This window comes from Plectropomus leopardus, chromosome 8 (genome assembly GCF_026936395.1).
Source record: "Plectropomus leopardus strain MGB_pleo_1.0 chromosome 8, ASM2693639v1, whole genome shotgun sequence".
Lineage (NCBI taxonomy): Eukaryota > Metazoa > Chordata > Actinopteri > Perciformes > Serranidae > Plectropomus > Plectropomus leopardus.
This window is the reverse complement of record NC_142183.1, coordinates 29282326-29302442: the sequence shown is the minus strand read 5'-3', so window position 1 is coordinate 29302442 and position 20117 is coordinate 29282326. Positions and strand designations below refer to the sequence as shown.

Here is a 20117-nt window from a genome sequence, read left to right as displayed (position 1 = left end):
TAACAGAGAATTAAAAAGTTACTAAAATTACCAAGAAAAGTCACTGTCTTTTTGCTTAAAATAATCAAAATTGCACATTTACATAAACTTCCTGAAGTTATTGCATTCAGCGTTTGGGTTAATTTTACAGGTTATCAGTTGTAATATGATTGTTATGTACTGAATATAATCTGAAGTATCCATAAAATATGATCCTTAGTCAGGGTTGTAAATGGACCCAATGAAAGAAAAGGTGTTGGGGAACCACCGCTGTAGGTGCTACACTATGTATATTGTAAAACCGCTGTTTTCCCAACACAAAAACCAGACATATTCATGACATCAGCTGCACACTACAGATTCCTGATACTTTGATTTCCACAACTTCTTTAGTCTCAAGTAGTTTACAATTTAGAAAAAAAGATTTATCTAAGTTTTACAGTGCCAGATTACATAAGACACTGAATGCAGCAGATTTCTACTAAAACTGATGCTGGAGTCCATGTTGCTCAAGACATACCTCCACCACGTGAAATAATTAAGCTAAACTAAATTCCACACAAGTCTAATATGATTTAGGTTTAGATCAAATAGTCTTTTTTATTTAACAAATGTACAACAGAACACATACATGTATCAGCTACCCAAACACAAAACTCTACATGATCCATCTCACAGGTACAAAACTTGCTTTTGTACTCCCATCTAACACACATTACACAAACATGTTTTTATGCTATCTACATAGCACAGTCTGGCTACATCCTAACTGACGAGTGGGGATGCATCAATACTATTTCAGCAACAACAACATCTGATGTTTCAGCCCATTAACCCACTGACACGCCTGTATGTGACATTACAGCCAGCTATTTCTCAAAGAATATATCAGCTGACCTTCAGAAGCAGCTTTGGGTTTCCTTTCATCTCACTTCAGTGCGAAAAACAGTTGTTGACTTAGAATTTCTTGACTTTAATGTCTGTTGTCAACGTTATATTATTGTTACATGATTATGGTGGTTACTTTTAAGGACACTCCAACATCTGAGATTTTAAACTACAATCTTTTACATGTAAAAAAAAAAAAGGAAAAAAACATCATGCATTCACCACTTCCACCATAGCTTGGAAAGAAGCTGTCAATTTTTAGATGTATGGGTGTACTTGAATGCAAAAACTGGCTTCTGCAGTACCACACCAGAGTCCTGCATGGTGACTCACAAAAAAGGGGAATTTAGCAGGCACTAGCCTTTTTTGTCTTATTTTTTTTTTTGCGCTAACATGTAGGTCTATTCACAGGTGTTGGATGATAAATATAAAAAAGTAAAATGAAAATAACTGAATGTTTTAGAGTTGTATTCCCCTGACTGCTGACTTTGTGTGTCGGCTCTTTTAACGGGCGTGTTGACTGTTGAGATGTGCTGCTCGATATGATTAGAATAAGCGAGAAATATTGATTTAAATTGTGTTTACTGAATTACCTCCGTTTTAAAAAATATAATTTTAGTGTCACATTTCAAATGTCCCAAAACAATCACTTTACACATCTGCCGAGTTATTTGAACAGCACATGATCTTTACTTTTAATTTGCTGTCTTGGGTTGAGTTGTGTTCATCTTGTTTGAAAGGCTCGGGTCATATGTGGGTCTTTAAAAGTAGACCTGCACAGGACTCCATACCACCCACAATGGGTGTAAAAAAAGGCCACTGACTGTTAACTGTCGATCATTACATACTGCAGCTTTAATGGAAGCTGGCGCTGCATGAAGGAAGACAAAATGCTTTGGAAAAGGTTCAGCATTAATGTAAAATATGTGTAATTTGTGGTTAATGGACTAAAACAAATGGATTGAAACGAGCAGATCCACATTTCATGAATTTAAAAAGACGTCATTGTTTCATTGATGAAAAAGGCAAAAATTCCAGTTGTAAAAATGTGTAGTAAATCTGAAGTGGATTTCATTCTAACATTTTAACAGTGAAATTGTTATCTAGTTTCCGTGTGGTGTCAACCCAACATGCAGCACTGGTAATAGTTTTGAATTTGTGGAACTGCACATTTCGATTTGTATGTTGCGGTTTAGTCTCTTTACAGCCTACATGGCCGAGATCAATCAACTAGTATTAATGCATCCTTGATTCAACATGATCAAATCTGGCGAGTAGAGCTCATCCTGCTCTTCATCATTTGATCCCAAACAAACTTTTGCTGGTGAAAATGTTCTTGCTCTCTCTCACTCTTCTTCACTATTCCATCTCAGCAGAGGGAAAAGATGTACTACTACCTTTGCTGGTGAAATGATGCTTGGGGAAAGTGGAGTGAAAGCTCACGGCGCTGCACACGTACCAGTCTTATAAACTGGAGAAGAGGCTCTGTGCAGCTCTCTCAGACACACTAACATACTTAATTCTCTGCCAAGTTTCTACGCCAAAGTACAGATTAATAAGTGTGGATATACACTTACACACACACATACACGCACACATACACCAGGCACACAAGAGACTGCACAGTCCTCTTCACAAAACAACCAAAGTGACCAGTAAGTATTCAGCTCCACCTTCTCTAAATGACTCTCTGTGTCTCATGAAATCTCATTTCTATTTCTTCATTTTGAGGTCCGCCTCCATCGCACTGCGGCGACCCCTGGTGCCTCCGTCCTGTGGCAGAGAGACAGTCAGGAAAAGGCAGGGAAAAGGAAAGAGGGAGAGAGACAGAAAAAATATCACATAAGGAAGTAAAGGTCAAAGGTCAGTTGGAGTGAGTGAAGGGAGGCCCTGAGGGGGGCCTCCTCACGCGATTCAGCTCCGCACAAAAAACACAGCACAGTCCACCTCGGAAGGCTTCCTCCCCAAATGAAGAACAGAAAAAAAAGATGGTCAACAGAAAGGAAGATTTCAAAAGAAAAGAAGGAGAAAAGAAATTAGAAACATGCAGAGACACGGACAATCGCACATAAACAGAAAAACAAAGGAAACCGGTATGGGGTCATTAATCGAAGGTCGACGGAAGCTTGGGTGATGAAAGGTTACCTGATCCTCTGTGTGTGTGTGTGTGTGTGTGTGTGTGTGAGGATATTGTGTCAAAACAGAACTTAAAGTTTATGAGGGTGACATTGACAGTGTGTGTGTGCGTGTGTGTGTGTGTGTGTGACTGTCAGAGAGAGGAAGAAAGGGAGACAAAGAAGCCCTATATTTTTTTTTCCATACACACATCTAAACAGTTGATTGTGGGTACTGAGGGTGTGGTTCTTTTTGCTTCAGTACTACTGAGTATTTAATACTAAAGTGTGAGTACCTTAAAGGTCGTCTTTCACCTCGCCGTCATGGTTGTCGTAAAAACCTGATGGACCAAATAACTCACTAAAAACAAAGGAACGCTTGAGAAACGTTCCAAAGTCTAATGATGAAATCAGCGATGGGGTTCTACCAAGTAACAGAAGTTTTGGTTATTCACATGAAGGATTTGTGTATATTTCTGTCTGAGCTCTTCTCACTGGTTTGAGGTGACAGTTTGAAAAAAGTAACGTCACAAACTTTTCCACACCAATCAGGGTTTAGCAACATTTAAAGCTGGCAGTGGTGCGGTTGTTGCTTTTGTTGCCAGGCAACATCTGCCGGTCAAATCTGATCGAACCACACCCACACAGTCCTGATTATTTAGTAATTAGTGTTACAAAGACTTTAAATCATATTATCTTAAATTCTATATAGGGGTGGATTTCTCTCAACGGTTTCTTCTGTATGCTAAATGTTTGTGGGAGGGGGGTTTGTTGGGGTTTTTTTTGTCATTTTGAAAAGTCACATTCCTATCAAGAGTTTTGACATGGTGGTAATCTATTTAATATTAAAATGAAAAAAAATACTTCCATTTTGATATCTTAGGGAATTGTCTTAGGAACCATGTTAAATATATGCAATTTAAATAATTTCATTGTTCAAAACGTAACCGTTTTTAGATATTTCACTTTTTGTGGTGTATAATGGATTTTTGAACCCAACACTCTGTAGATATTTGGCAGTTAAAAAATCCAATACTGTTGTTTGTAACAATTATAATTTCTTTTGACACACATAACACTTTATTAGCAAACAATTTTCAATCTTTAATGCAGTTTTGTCATCAAGATATAGACTGAGCGGGACCTTCAACAGCTTCCTGCGGGTCACACGATGTAATTGTGACACTTATTAAATGACCTCAAACCTAGTTTGGCATCACGGAGCTGCAATTTCTTGCTCCTTAAAGGCCAACATATTCACTGATACCAATACATCTATAATACTGTAAGCTAATTTTGGCCCTTGTATCAGCTTGGCTGACCATTGGTCTAATCTTAATCATAAGGATTTGGCAAAGAAAAGAATAGGCCACAATGATTTTAGATTTTAAAGATGATGAGTTGGATTTTGTAAATATTTAAGTTTAATTTTCAATTCATTGTTAGTTTTGAAAACAGTGGCAGAATTAACCAAAATGTTAAAATGTCATCCAGGCCGAAAAATTACCTGAAAGTTGAAGATGAAGTTGTTGAATTGTTACCGAATATTTGCACTTACAATATTACTGATCAACACCAATAACAGAGGTCACAACAGTACAGTACTGAGCTATTTTGCTTCCTTTAATGCCACTAAAATAAACCTGAATCGAGAGAAAGAGGAGGTGAGTGCAGGGAGATGTGTGCGGAGTGTGTTACATGTATGTGTGTGTGTTTGCGTTGACACAAGCATGTGCGGAGCGTGGCCTGGTTCTGGTGAGATCTGAGGGAGAACCTGAATACTTACAAAGAGAGAGAGAAGGAAAGCAGGAGAGGCCATTGGGACACTGTCCTGTAGGAGGACAAACATCGGAGTGAGAAAGAGAGAGAAAACACACACACATGTGCGTGAGAAAGCAAGTTTCATACAAGTCGGCGTCAAACAGGGAGGCACGCCGAGGAACGAGCGTCCTTCGACTGCTGCACGGCACATACACATACAAACACGTATTCACACAACATCAAAAACACCGACACACACTCAGACCTCTCATATGCGGGTTGTAAACTGTGAGATTGATCTATACAGACAAATACACAGACAGAATAAACACACCTGAGACAAGCAGGCGAGCACACTACCACACGCGCAAACACGACTTTAAAGGGACAGTTCAAAAATACAAATTTTTCCTCTCATCCGTACTGCTATTTATCTGTGCTATTTCGCGTCTTCTACTCAAAGCACAAAAAAATGCACATGAAAAACTTTCCAGAAATCATCCACCAAAGTATACCAGCCAACCGCATCACTGCACAGAAGCAAGTGTGCATCTCCTGCTACCTCACTGAGCTAACTGAGACTACAAGCTCAGCTGAGGAGGACGCCATTAACGTTTACATCTCACACCGTCACCAACAACAGCCTCTTGTCCGTGAGGAGATGCACACTTCCTTCTGCATGGTGATACAGATGGAGGGTGTAGCTCCGTAAAAAAAGAGTACGATTCATACATGAAACTGCTCACAACAAGGTCTGTGGGTTATCTTGAGTAACTGGGCCATGATTTCTGGAAAGAGACATTGTTGTTGAGCTTCTGAAATGTATTTTTGGGGCTCTGATTACAAGCCGAGTGCCAGCTACTTCCATTATATCTGAGAGAAATCAGACATCTCTACAGCTGATATCTCCAACACTCTGCAACTCACACCACAACAACCTGGACTGATAAACAGCCCTACGGGTAAAGGCAAAAATAGGCATTTTTGATTTGTGGGTGAACTGTCCCTTTAAGGCAGCTCACAAACACCATACTACAGTTCCCATCATGGCTCCTATATGAAAAATATAATGACTTTCATTCAGTTGGAGCACCTCCATTAACAATTTTTTTTTTTATGTTGTTCAGCTAAATGAAGTTCTAAAAAAGGCGTGAGTATCTAATTTCAACTCCAGCTTGCTGTGGAGAAGCAGCCCAACAAAAGATTAAAATAGTTAATAAATCTGTGGAGAATTTTGTACATCCTGTAAACTATTAGCAAATTCCATCCATACTTCTTAATTTTCTAAGAAAATACTAAATTCCCAGATATTCCCTGTCCCTAACAGACATTTCTAAATTCCATGATACTTCAAAAATGCCATGACCAACAGAAATCCTGTTAGACACACACACTCACACACATACACACATACAACAGTACATAAGAACATTTGTTGCAGACGACAGCAGACAGGCAGACAGACAGCTGAGTCAGTGACAGGCAGGTGCAGACAGAAGCTAGTAAGAAGAGGTGCAGCCAACATGCAGGACACGAAGAAGCAGGGAAGTCAACACCAGGAATTGTTCCACTGAAGCACAACGTAGCGAGCCGCGAGGAGACGGACAACTGCACGAGTTGAACCCATGTCTCAAATGCCTTGTGTTTTCCACACTGTGTGCAAGGGCTTTTCCATTTCCCATTTAGCACATCAACAAGAGCAAAATACACCTCAAGTGAGCGTAAAAAAAAACTTTAATTGCAATGGAGGACCCTTTATCAAATTTTACCATTTCCAAAATACAATACTTCAAAATCCACAAATAATATATATTGATGGTAACATGGCTACCAGCTCAGCTGAGTCACACTTACATTACTCTGAGTGACGGTCGGCCACACATCAGCGTGGCACGATTCAGTTATACATAAGTGACTCCCCTGAAAACAAAGGTTTCAAAACATCTTTCCAAAGGACTACAGTTGAAAATAAGCCTGATGGCTAACAGTGGCACATTTACAGAAATGTTGTGTGTTGTCCTTATAAATAAAATAAAAAATAAAAACATAAACACAAGAGGGTTCATCTCAAGGGGTTCATCAGAATAAATAAATAAACTTGTACAAAATGAAAACACTGAGTGTTTAGTTCCAAAAAGTTGGATGGAGACTTTTAAATTCATGTAGCCTGGAGTCAGCAGGCGTGACGTCCTGAGGTATGTTGCTCAGTGTTATATCATGTTGAGTGAATGTTAAATTTGATTGAATAATTTTGCAGAGCGGAGGGTGAAACTGTTACTACTATAATCTCAGACAGTTCAAGGTCGTTTTAGTCACATTAGCAAACTGTCCCGTGTTGATGGAAGGTAGAAACACACAGACTTTATCAGTGGTGATTAATACTTTGAGAGGATTGATCTGTAAGGGACACAGCAAGAAATCTGAACACGGCCATGTCAACCCAAATGCCCCGACTCTGTAATATGATGGTGCTGTTGCTACACCGTGATGTCAGTCATCAGGATCAAGCAAGACATGCAGAGCATTAGGCAGGTGTAGCTACTGAGACACGACAGGCATGAGAACCACACTGACCCTACGGTCAAATAATTAAATCTGTGACTCCATTCCACAACTATGGCAACCACGGTTCCCTATGAACAGGGACTGTGCAGGATGACTCACACAATCAATAACTGACCCGTCCAACAAACAGTAACATTCTGCTGAGTAATAAGAGAACTGATTCGAGTTTAAAACTCTGTATAAAAGCAACATTTGAAGAGGGGCTTTGATGTGATGTGATGCTTTGCTTTATCTTTCTTTTTTTCTGTAAATGATGAAAAATGTAGAAATTTAATTTGAGTATGTGGGGAAGGGCTGGGATTGAATACGTTTTTATTCCTTCTCACTCTTTTTCGTATTTAGACATTTCTTCTGCTTTGTGTTTTTCATTGTTTGTACTTATTATTGCTTTGTTCTTATGGCGTTCTGTTTTTGTGCAATATTTGCTTTGTTTCCTTTTTACATGTCCGAAAAAAACCCCAAATCAAATCAAACTGTTACTGGAAGATGTTTTCCTTGGCTGTATATTCATTTATCTTTACACGTGTTACATGGTGTAAACGCACAGAAGTAGGACGATATATAAAACAAGTTCAAAGGTTGATGCGATTTCTTTTTTGCATCTTCATAACTATCTAAAGAGATGGAAAGTGTTAACTGGAATGGTTACAAAAGTCGGTCCATATCGGAGAACTTTCACCACCTGTAAATAATCACATTAATTAATGCTTTGCACACCCACACTGGTGCTTTCAGTTATTCTGATCAGACCTCTTCTCTGGTTAAAATCGGTTGGAACTACTGTATGTAATGATTTTGCAAATATCACTTATGGACAGTTTCATTACTATTCTGTTGCTAGGGAAAAGAGTTTTGGGTCCCTGATTACTTCCTGTCAGCTAATGCGATGAAAAACATGTCAACAGGAAATAGAGGAAAATTTAGACTGCTTACGTTTTCTCAAGTTCAAAATTTCCATAAAAAATGTTTAATAAGCACACCAGAGAAGAAGTTTATTCTCAAAAATAAGCAAAAACACCCGAGTGAGTGGACAGTGGGTGCTTACGACACCTTGATTCTTCATACAGTAGCTCCTCCATATCCATAAATGTCTTCCTGGCTCGCTGTTGATATTTTGACACTCAACACATTTCACAGTTGAGTTTCAAAGAAACGGAGACACTTTTGGTTTTGGAGGTTTATAGTGTGCTTCAACAAAATCAGACTTGTTCGACATTTTTAAAGGAATTCCAGTTTGAACCCAAACAAAACGTCCAACCCACCTTCTCGGCCGGCTCTCCTGGTTTTCGGTTTCCCTCCCTGCCGCGGAGGCTCTTAGCGGAGATGGCGCTCTCTGAGGTCTGCATGATGAGCTGGGTGGCCAGGAACTGCTGGACGTGCTCCAGGACATCACGTTGCATCTCCAGCGCCATGTGGTACACGTCGTGGTCCGACGAGTTGTACATGACGGCATTCTGAAACATCAGCATGATGTCGCGCTGGAACTCGGCTGTAGTGCGGATCACGCCGGACTCAATATTCTTTTTGATGGCTGACAGGTCCATGGGTCTGTAGCAGGAAGGAGGGAGCAACAGGGAGTATGTGTTTATTAAACTGTGTGTTTACCGCAAACAATCAACATTATTTACTATTACTGATATTACACTGTTTAAATAAAGTTCGTTATTATTTGCGGCAAAGGAGAGTTCATTGGATCTGATTTGCTTTATTTAGCACATATAAAAAATGACAATATTATTCATTTTAGTGGCACATGAATGTGCTTAATACACTCCTGTCAAATTCTATTCATATGTTCGTGCATGTGAGATGTAATTTGACAACAAAAGCATCTGTGTGTTCTTACCTGTGTACGATGCTGTGGTAACCAGGCGCGATGTCATCTGACACAGGCTGCAGGAAGACACTGGCGTACCTGAGAGAAACATCAAACCATGACACTGTAAAACAAAACACCAGTTGCCCTTTAACTGTCGGGCGAGAGGCTTTTTCTATAGTGCTTTTGTTCCACATCAGACCATATTTTACAAGTCTAAACTAAGTCTGCAAAAAAATGTATTTTTTGCAACTGGGGGAAAAATCTTTCGAGCTAATTCTATTTTGCTGTGAACCCTAAGCAGTTTAAGTTCGCCAAAAGGCAAAAAAAAAGCAACAGAATGCTGAATAAACAACTAGTAGAATGTAGACGTAGGCAAATTCCAGTGTCACGTTTATTTTTGTGCTTTTTTAACAAATCTTTGGCCGCTATCGAATATAAGCTGTGATTTTAGAAAAAGTGACACGTTACTTTTCTGTTTGCAGGCTGAAGTGACCACTGACACTACCCAGGTCATGCCTTTCATGACTCTGGGAATGTGGGAGCTTTATTCACTTTAGGAAGACTTCACATTCTTCAGTTGCATAAAAATGTATAAATTGTGGGACTTTTCAGTCAATGCTGATCTTTTTTAGGCAAAAATATATAAACACCCTCATGAAACTAAAACAAAATAGACTGATTTAGTAACATCCTGTTGGAGAATAACATTTACAAAAAACATAACCAGCTGAATTATGAAATAAAGGTGGAAAAAAATAAATGAATGGACATATATTCCGTCAATACTGATTACCCTAAAGAAGTTTTGTTTCATTTGATGACACGTGACAGCTCATTGCAATCAGGATGGTTGTGTTTTGCTAAAAAAGGAAATTATTTTTTAAGTATTTTGTCAAACAGAGACATGGATTTGGTGCTAAAGTTGAAGTTCTACCTGTGGTTGGCTGCGGCTCTCCACACGAGCATTATGGCTTTCTTCCAGATCTTCTGGGCCTGCACCGCCTCCTGGTCCTCGCCACATGTGGATCTAATGACGAGAGGTAGAGGAAGTGGGGACAGAGTGGGAACCAAGAAAGGGTTGTGAAGTGGAAACAAGAAGTAGAAGAAAAATCAGAAGCAAAAAACAAAATGACACACTGTCAGAATTTTTTATGTCAGCAGGCAAAGACTGCTGAGCTCGGAGAAACGTGTGAATCTGAGTCAAAGGTCACAACATGAATGCTCATGATGTCAGCTAAGCTTTATCTACTTTTAGAGCAGCATTTAACCTAAAATAGCTTGTTGCGGTTCAGGCAGGGGTTACCTTAGGACATGACCCTGGATTCACAATTTAGTATTCCATATTACCCAGCAGATGAAAAGGGTTATTATGACACAGTCATCACGAACACACGTGGACACCTACAGCTGGGACGACGAGGCCGGGCTGCTGGCCAGAGAATCCGCTGTGTAGCGTTGGGAGGGCGGGCCGTAACCATCTTCGCTCTCGCTTGCCGCCCGCTCCACCTCCGACAGATAGGGACCCTCGCCCTCCCCACACTCCTCCTTCAGCTCCATCCCTTCGTCTGGGTCGCCCTCACTCCCCGCCTCCTCCTCCTTCACCTCCTGGATTCAAGAACACACAGGATGTAGAGTGAAATCCCTGAGTAACACAAAGGTCACACATGTGTGTGCGTGTGCTTAAGTGTGTTACCTTGGACTCTTTCCCTGAAACAGAGCTGTCCTCGGAATCTGGGGGACACAAATGAGAAGGGGATTACAAAAATATATTGAAGCATAATAACTGTGTGTGTAAATCTATATAGTTACAGCACCCACCCAGGCAGGGCGGGTTGGGCTCCGGCTGGCTCCATTCCTCTCCTTCACTTTTGACCGTCGCTTCACTGGCCTCCTTCCCTGCTGCCCCCTCCTCCGTGACTTCACTTCCTGTTGCACCGTCGTCAGAGGTGACAGACGAGGTGACGTCACTCCCCGTCACCTCAGGTCCTTCACAGTTTCCCTTCAGCTGTTGTTCTCTTTTAGTTTCCGGTTGATTCTGGGGCTCTATACTGGCAGGAATCAGGGCTGATATCGCGGCCGCATCCTGTGGCTCCTGTGTGGGGTCGGGGTCTTGGACTGTGGGCGCTGGGTCTGAAGCCTTCAGCTCCTGCGTCTCCCAGGGGCCGGGGAGGGTGTGTCCTTCTGAGACAGCTTCTTCACACAGAGAGAGAGCTGCTTCCACTGCTGCTGCGTCCAAGGCCTCCACAGAGTCATCCACCTGGGACAGAGAAGGGCAGGACCAAAAACACTGAATAATCAAGCAGCAAATATGATTTAGAGAACATTTATTACAAAATGCTGTACCTTCAAGTATTGTTACGCACTCAGACTTTGTCACAACAGTGACATTTGATTTTTTGCACACATTAAGTATACGATAAAGCACCTGAAATACTGAGGAAATTTCATATGTCTCTGCAGCTTGTAAACTTGGAAAAAACACCCCAAATGGCACCAAATAGGGAGTAATCATTAATAAAACAGCAGCAAATCTCTCTTTGGTGTCCAGTATAAGAGAAAAAATGAAAAGGCTGGTGTTTAACTGTGTTTAACTACTGCAAGTAAATCCAATCACATTTATTTTACATAGCACCAAATCATAACAAAGCTCTCTAGGGACATTTTTGGAATAGAGCAGGCCTATATATATTTATATTTATATTTAATTTACAGAAACCCAACAATTCCCCCATGAGAAAGCACTTGACGACAGCGGCGAGGCAGAAACATTGACCAGGACCAGGCTCAAAGTGGATGGCTGTCTGCTTTGACCGGTTATAATACATGCAGTGTGTTACTCCTCTACATATTGGTAAAGTAAATATTATCTGTTGATGTCTGTCCACTAACACTTTCATCACTGAACAGATTCACACTTTCGTCGAACATACTCCCTAATTAACAGAAATGAAAAAGGCAACCGTCCATCCTGATCATGCCTGCTTCTTTCACGGTGACTCAGACAAACTGATGTTTTTTCAAATAAACACAGTATGTACCTTCTCCTCTATGATGGCAATGATTTCTCCAACTGTCTCCAGGTCCAGTTCGTCCCCCATATAAGACACAGCTACAAGGTCCTCCTCTACTAACCCGGTCTCCTCACCGAGCTCTGCCTTCACTGCAGCTTCTGCATCACCCTCTGCAAGCAAACACACACACACACACACACACACACACAGACACACACACACACACACACACAGAGGAGTAAATAAGAACATAATTAAAACCTGCAAAGTTGTCAGAAATTATTAGGTCTGAACACAGAATAATTATCTTCTGTACACCATGAACATTGCAGGCCAAGATATTTGATCTTCATCTTTCTATTGTATTTTTCAAAAACCACAGAACCACAAACTCATGCAGGAGTGAAAGCCACCTGTGCACTTAGCTAAAAATGGCAGAGTCAGGTAAGGGTAACGCAGTAAGAAACACGAGTGTGAGTATTCATGTGCATGCACAAACATGTTATGAAAGATCATACCTGTGATGACATCATGACCAGGCGGTAAGGCGGTGGCTGCTGTGGCTGTCTGCACTCCGTTTGTGAGGCTTCCAGCAGAGTCTCCCTCCCCGACCTGGCATCAGTGAACACAAGAATGACACAAAAGTGAGCTTTTAATCCAGAACCACTGACTTTTAGACCCACTGGGGAGAAAAATACGATATTGACTGACAGTAAATAAGAATGTTGCTGCCTGTGAATCATTTCTGCTTTCAAAAAAGTCACCAAAGCGATGAATGTGTGTGATGATATGATAAATATGCTCTGAGAATGTTGATATTATCATGTGGGAATATTCATAAGACTGTGAGTTACATCTACATCCTCATTTAGCTCAACCAGACACTTCAAATAATTTAAATATAATGATTACCTTTTGTACTGTGTACTGGCCCTTCAAAGGTATTCATACAGTATGTAGTGTGTTTACAGTGGCGTTCCAATAAGTGGTGTTTATAGTGTATATCACAGGGAGAATTAAATTCAGCATATTTGAGGCATTTCCAACAGAGTCTTGCTAGCTGCTTCATGATTTTATACAGTTTTGACCTTCTGGTATCCTTGTAGTTTTGGGTGTTATGATCCAAACTGAGCTGGCTCTTACCAGGCGGGGGCTGGCCGAGATGAGGTTGCCTTTTTTCAGCAGTTCTGACAGGAGAGGCGAGGGCGGCGGCGTGGCCTTCTGCGTTAGGAGCCTCTTTTGTGCTGAGTCATCGACTAAAGCGGCCAGGCCTCCATCTTTGGGCCCTGGGCCTGGAGCATCCGTCGCTGGTAGAAACACTCCGACCCCCTGGGCCTGGCAGAGTCAGCAAAGACTCAGTGAGAGTGGTTGGCACAGTGAGCTGCAATATCTCAAAACTCTTTCCTTCCAGAAGGGGCTGGGATTGCCAAAAACACCATAATGTGAGGTTATCTTTTTCCACTGACTCATGATGAAACAAGTTGGAGATGCAGAAAGGCACTTTTTTGGAATAAATTTCAAGATACTATTGAAAATAGACACACCTAGGGCTTTGATTAGACCAGCAGACTTAACATTATATGTGGAAAAACCCCAAATCTATTAAAGCTATGCCTTAATTACACTATGTTCTGTAAAATTAATTTCCAAAAAAAAGATGATATAAATATGTCTTTGCTAGATAAAGAAAGCCTTACTGAGCACATTTTCTCTCAGTATCAGCGTGTCATCACTACTTAATGATTATTTACGGCAAACACTGTTTTATGTGAGTATGTTCTTACAACTGAGTGGGTGATGGTGGTGGTGTCATCGGAGGCAACACATCCTGTATCCATGGGCGGCGTGGGGGCCGAAGAGTCTGCCTGAGAGTCCATGGTGGGGGGGCTGGCACCCAGAGGAGAACGTACTGTCACACTGGGCAGACGCTTAGGTGTGTTTTTCACCGCCTGACGAGCTGTGATGGAGAGAGGTCAGAGGAGGTGAGAGAGAGAATGCATCAATGTATTTGTTTTTAAGTGAACTCTGCTCAAGGAAACAAACCTCAGCACAGAAACCGTGAGCAAGGCATCATGTGAAAGCACAGTCATGTCTGCCCAAGCACATGAGAGAAACAATCCCTTGTCTTACAAAAAACCCAACATATCAAGAAGATGACAGAGCAAAGTATTCCATTAGTTTCAGATATGTTGCATTTAGACTGGAAAAGTCTTCACTGGAATGTGGATTTCTATACATGCTACCATCTTCTTGGAATATATATATATATATATATATATATATATATATATATATATATATATATATATATATATATATATATATATATATGACCTGCACACTCCATTTAGACAAATATTCGTACCTGACAGAATGACCTACACCATATTCAGATACATTTCTACAGGTAGTGGTTCATTCTGACAGATATTTGTGCCTGACAGAATGACCTTATCCAAATTCAACTGCACTTATACAAGCATTCGTCCATTCTGTTGGATATCTGTGCCTGACAGGATGACCTATTCAGCATTTGTATACCGTGCTGAGAGATTTCTCAAAGCCGAGAAAGTTAAGCACAGCAGTGAATTCTGCACACTTTGCTCATGATGTACTAGTATTTTGTAAACAGATACAGTTTGTTCAGGCATCCTTACTTGCTGTGTTCACTTTGTTTCAAGTTTTTAATTTACAGAGTGAACAAAAATTTGAATGCAAATAATGAAACTGCTGTTGCCCTCTGCTATTGGACTGAAGTCCACCATGCCAATAAGTCATCCCAGGAGTTGTGTCTGTTAGGGGTATTTTCGGTGTGAACCACGGAGCCTGAAAAAAAATTCTAGGGGAAACACTGCATGTAATACACTGACTATGGGTAAGTATTTCATACAACCCCACTTTAATGAATATATATTGCTGTACAGTTAGTTAAATGTTTATTTTTGTAAACGGCAGATATTTTATTTGTAAAGCTCTCGCACCTTGAAAAATGTTTGTATTTGGCAAAAGAACATGTTGACAGAAATCTAGTGAAGTTAATCATAATTGGTACACCTCCAAAATCTTTCTCACAGCATGCCAGACCATGACACAATGGCAACGTGCATCATGGAGTAAGTTCCAACAATAATCCAAAATATTCAGACTGACATATTTCAACAGGCCTCCACAGTGAGCAGACTGAACCTACCTTGGTACGCTGCTTCTGTGGCTTTTCTCTTCTGTTCTGCTTCCTCCTCGTCCTGCTTCTTCTTTCTAGGTGTGGGAAAATCAAACTGTTTAAATTTGGGAAGATGGTATATGGGATGGTATAATGGCAAAATGAAGTAGTACGATGGCTAAAAAGCTGCAGAACCATATGTGTGACCCCCTCTCCCATGCTTTGTAATGACAACTGTTTGCATGTCGTTGAGCAAGAGACTGTGTCCAAAACCATCCTCTCTTACTACCCTCAATGTCAGATTTTTCTGGTTAAGGTCTCCTTATCAAACAGAGGAACTGATCGGAGTCTTACAGTGTGATCTCTGCCCAGAGCTCCTTCAGCTGGGAGTCCATGTGACCCGTCTGTATCAGATCCACCTCCTTCTTTAACTTCCTGTTAGAACACGTGAGGGTTAAAGGTCATGTCTCATAGTGCTGAATCATCTTTTAAATGATCTTCTTTTAAGTGTGTGTGTGTACCTGTATTGCTCCTGTGAATCTCGCAGTAGTTTTTTCAGTTCCTCTATCCTCTCTGTGGTTAGCCTACGGACAATGACATCCTCAATGGTTTCCACTACCTCACCCTTCTCACCACGCTTCCGCCTGGGGGACACAAACACTTGAAGTCAACTCAGAAAATACTTTACCCACAGGAACAAACAAACGTGAAAACACGTTATTGTAATTCTGCACATAGGTGTGTGTCAGCGATGTGTTATTATACTGACTTTGGTGCTTCTGTGGCCTCCAGCAGCTCAGAGTATTGTGAGGCACAGTGCTGAGAAACAGAGAGAAAATGTGGCGAGTGTTAATCGCGGCCCAAGTGGAGCTCAGCATACTTATCTGCTCATATGAAAAAGTAAGAAAATGTTGTGTAGGTCTGTGGCTCTCTCACCTTTTGTGAGAACCAGTCAGGTGGACGGCCAGGCTCTGAGAAAGGCTTGATGGCTCTACTTACAGACACCCTAAGAAAGAGAGAAATTTCTCAGAATGAAGACATTTATGGAAGAGAGAAATCTGAAAATAACTGATTAAATAAATGCATTCAAATTAGGGAAAAAAATTAAATGAAACAAGTGAAAAAACCTCATGATCATTTGAGCATCGGCACATTTAATTGAAAACCTAAAATACTGAGCAGTATTATGCAACAACAGCTATCGAAAGGATTCTTATCAGTGTTTTCTTTTTCTTAAACTGTTCAGCCAACACATTCTTTACAACAAAAAAACATTAAAAATCGTTTATTAATAATGTGTCATGTAGCACCAAGTTAGGTACTAACTGCCACCATTCAGACACTATAAGTTGCCCAAGTCTGACCTCTAGCGGTGAGAGTTGAGACTAACAAGACAAGTAGTAACAAAGGATGATAATAACCAGATAATATATGTGTGTTAATTTACTCATGAGTTTCTCACAATAAATAAATCCACCTGCATTCATGGTTTAACACTCTTTTTTGCTAAAGACGATAGGAATGTTTGAGAAGTCAAATATAACTGGCATAAACTGTGTGGGCAAACAGCATCTATTATGTACTTAAATTTATACTTTGCCCTTTTTATATCATCGAGATGGTAGACTCTTACATACTCGGCTGATTTTCTATCCCTAATAATGTTGCTAACACAAAACTCCCTTCTATCCATGTTGCCTCCTGACTATACTTATATGTTTGGATGTACTAATACTATAAGCAGAAATTGCCATTGAGGCTAAATCATGGACTGATCACAAGACTAACTGATTAAAGACAATGTGATTGAATGTGTATCAGTATGGATGCTTGAGAGAACTTCAATGACGCCTTAACGTAATACAACTGAATGTGCATATGTGGAGAAAAAAACGCCATGTTGTAAACAGCGTGTTTTGTGATGAATCTGATGTACATAACACACACTTAGTTACAGTGTGTGTGTGATGAATATGATGTACAGAATTTTGGAGCCCACTTTTTTTCTTTTTAATACACTTATTTATTTTGTCCTGTTTTCTGATTATCTGTGGCTGCTCCCTTTGTGAATAACAAAAACAATTGAGTAAGTTGACTTCTTACCAGTTTTGGTCACCACTCCTCATGACAGAGGAGGCCAGGCACAGTTTCTCCCTGACTGACCATGGCTCTGTTGGCCCTACATTCAGTATCTTGTGTTCTGTGGGGATAAAAGCACAAACATACAGTCGATAATCAGATATCGAGGATCAGATATCTTTGCAGCCAGTGGTAAATGAAATGCTTTATTTTAGGGCACAAACAAAGACTCAGTAAAGTCCACAAACCGGCAAACATAAATCCCAGAACAAATACATCTGGTCCATTTTGCTAAAACACTGAGCGGTCACTGTATTAAACCGCTTTGTTCAGTTTCCATCTGTCATTAAATAGCTTTAACACATAGCATATTCACACAAATGTCCATAAAACGTATATCACGAATAAAAAGGACAATGTAATGCGTAAAGAATCTTCTGTAAGAGCTGATAAACAAATGCGTCTTCATTTCAGTTTCCAGGTTAATTAACAGGATGAGTCTCAGCATAAGAACCGTTATCTGTATTGTTGTGTTGTTTTTCCGGAGCAGTAAGTAACACATACAGTAGCTACATAAAAAGACTGTCCCAATACAACCCAAATGCACCAAACAGTCTGAGATGAATGAACTAATAATAATAATACGATAGCCCCGCTGGTTAGCTCACTGTTATGTTTATATTGTTGATCAAAGTTAGCTAGCTAGCTACTGTTAGCTAAATTGGATTGTTGACATTAATTTGCTAGCTTGTATCGTGTTTAGAGGATGCTTCTGGGACTTATTATAGCTCTTCTCATTTCTGTAACACGTGCTGGAGGTTAAATACAAAAATAAAACTAACTAAAATAATGAGAATAAGCCGTAGCGCAGCAAAAATAAATTGCCATACACTTAATAGACTAACATTTAGCGTTAGCTTAGCATTGTTGATTACGGGGGACACATTCACGAGACACACACCGTTCACGGTGTAACGTTAACGTTTTATCACTACTTGGTCCAAACGTTTCAAATGAATCGCGTGGTTTGGAGTTTGCTTTATGTTAGTTTTTGCTATAAAATTACGATTAAATCGATAAAGAGTTGGAAAATATTACTCACTGCCGATACCGCTCGCCATTTCTTTTGTGCTAAGGCCGTGAGCACAACTTCCGCCGGACAGGTTTCAGTGGTACACATGTGAACTAAGAGGGGAAAGGTGAAAATACCGAAATTCATCAGACGGACTGCAACTGCAGTCAGCACAGATTATTAAATATAAAATGTGAAATAAAAGTAAATAAATAAACAACCCCGTTTGTGTTTGGTTTAGAAAAACAGACTTTTTTTTTCCATTTTCAAGTCTAACAAGGCATTAAGTAATTAATTAGCGATTTGATTCCTCTAAGAACCTAACTATGGCTGGTGTTTCTACTCTCGGTGTTAAATGAGTGCGAAAACACCAATTACATCTTAACCAGAAGTGTCACAAGCATATGATTATTGTGTCTTATCAGACAACAAGAGTGGTGTTGTGAGAAATACTGTACACAAATTTTTAGAAATATTGAGTCTTGGTACCTAATCGCACCTTTACCCCATTAAAACATCTTTGTCCTCACACACAGACACACACACTCGTATTTTTAATTTTAACTACATTTAATTTTTTTTTTCTATGCATTTACAGTATACCCACCTATCAGCTATAAGGCCAGTGAAATATATAGGCTTAGGTAACTACACTCACATCCTCTACATTATCCTACCAATCTAGTACCATACCCACTTTGTCAACTACCAAAAAACTACTGACCTTATACATTTAACAGGCAAAATGAAATTTTCTGAAACTGCTTTCCCCCTAAGCGAAAGCCTAAAAGCCGTTTCAGACCCCTCTGCACATTGTCAGGAATATAATACAGGTGGAGACATATTAAATCCTTTTGAATTTAATGTGATTTAATTTCTTTCTTTAATGTCTTGTTTTATTTATCAAAAACTCTCAAATTTAGAGAAAGCAAGTCTGATACATATCAAAATCAACTTAGAAACAAACCATGTGTATTTGTAGACTATTAACATCTCCACAGATCATTGTTCTCCCTAACTGTCCAGAAACAATTCGGTGGGTGTGATCTACCCTGGTTGTGAATTCAGAGCAGTCCCAATAGGGCTTTCATCACTTGTGATAATTCCAGTGCTGGATGAGGATTTAAAGAGTCATAGTCAGTTGTTTATGACACATCCAAAAACATGTGCCGGGAGCTGCCTCTTTTTCAAGTTTCAGGTTGTATTGTCAATAAGCTAAACAAAACAATGCAGTAGTGTACAATGAAATGCAGGTGTAGTCCCTTCCATGCCATGTACAGAATTAATAACTAATAATAACTGATAATCGGATGTTCAAATAATTACATTTGAAAAAAGATACAATAAAACAGAACTAACTAACCAACTATACATACATACATACATACATATATATATTAAACTACAAATACAAAACTTTGGGTATAGTGGGTACGAGGGTAGTTCAAAAGGTAAAGGTATGGTAATGTTGTATGTCATGTATGTATGGTGGCATGTGGAGGATGAGGTGGAGCTGAGGAGTCTTACAGCCTGAGGAAAGACGCTGCTCTGTAGTCTGGTGGGACAGCAGCGGATATTTGTGTGTTGCTTGCCAGATGGTAGCAGGGTGAAGGCTGGGGCGGAGAAAGGTACTGACCCAATTACATTAACATGTGTGTATGAATGTCTC

General features: G+C 40.0%; 1 protein-coding gene across 2 annotated transcripts; it reads right to left on the bottom strand.

Moving 5' to 3' along the window:
• Positions 1 to 553: 553 nt before the first annotated feature.
• brd8b (bromodomain containing 8b) lies at positions 554 to 18587 on the bottom strand. 2 transcript variants are annotated; one of them, XM_088081348.1, is made up of 19 exons: positions 18479 to 18587; positions 17401 to 17497; positions 16234 to 16303; positions 16067 to 16116; positions 15819 to 15941; positions 15652 to 15732; positions 15328 to 15392; positions 13922 to 14094; positions 13281 to 13472; positions 12656 to 12749; positions 12165 to 12307; positions 10945 to 11383; positions 10820 to 10857; positions 10532 to 10731; positions 10061 to 10153; positions 9154 to 9222; positions 8570 to 8855; positions 4768 to 4812; positions 554 to 2640 (listed from the first exon to the last, which is right to left on the bottom strand). In XM_088081348.1, exons 1-19 carry the CDS (start codon positions 18495 to 18497, stop codon positions 2581 to 2583), a joined length of 2337 nt encoding a protein of 778 aa, XP_087937474.1. In that variant the 5' UTR covers positions 18498 to 18587; the 3' UTR covers positions 554 to 2580. The 2 variants fall into 2 exon arrangements, with proteins under 2 accessions (XP_087937474.1, XP_042348952.1); XM_042493018.2 differs by lacking the exon at positions 4768 to 4812.
• Positions 18588 to 20117: the final 1530 nt, after the last annotated feature.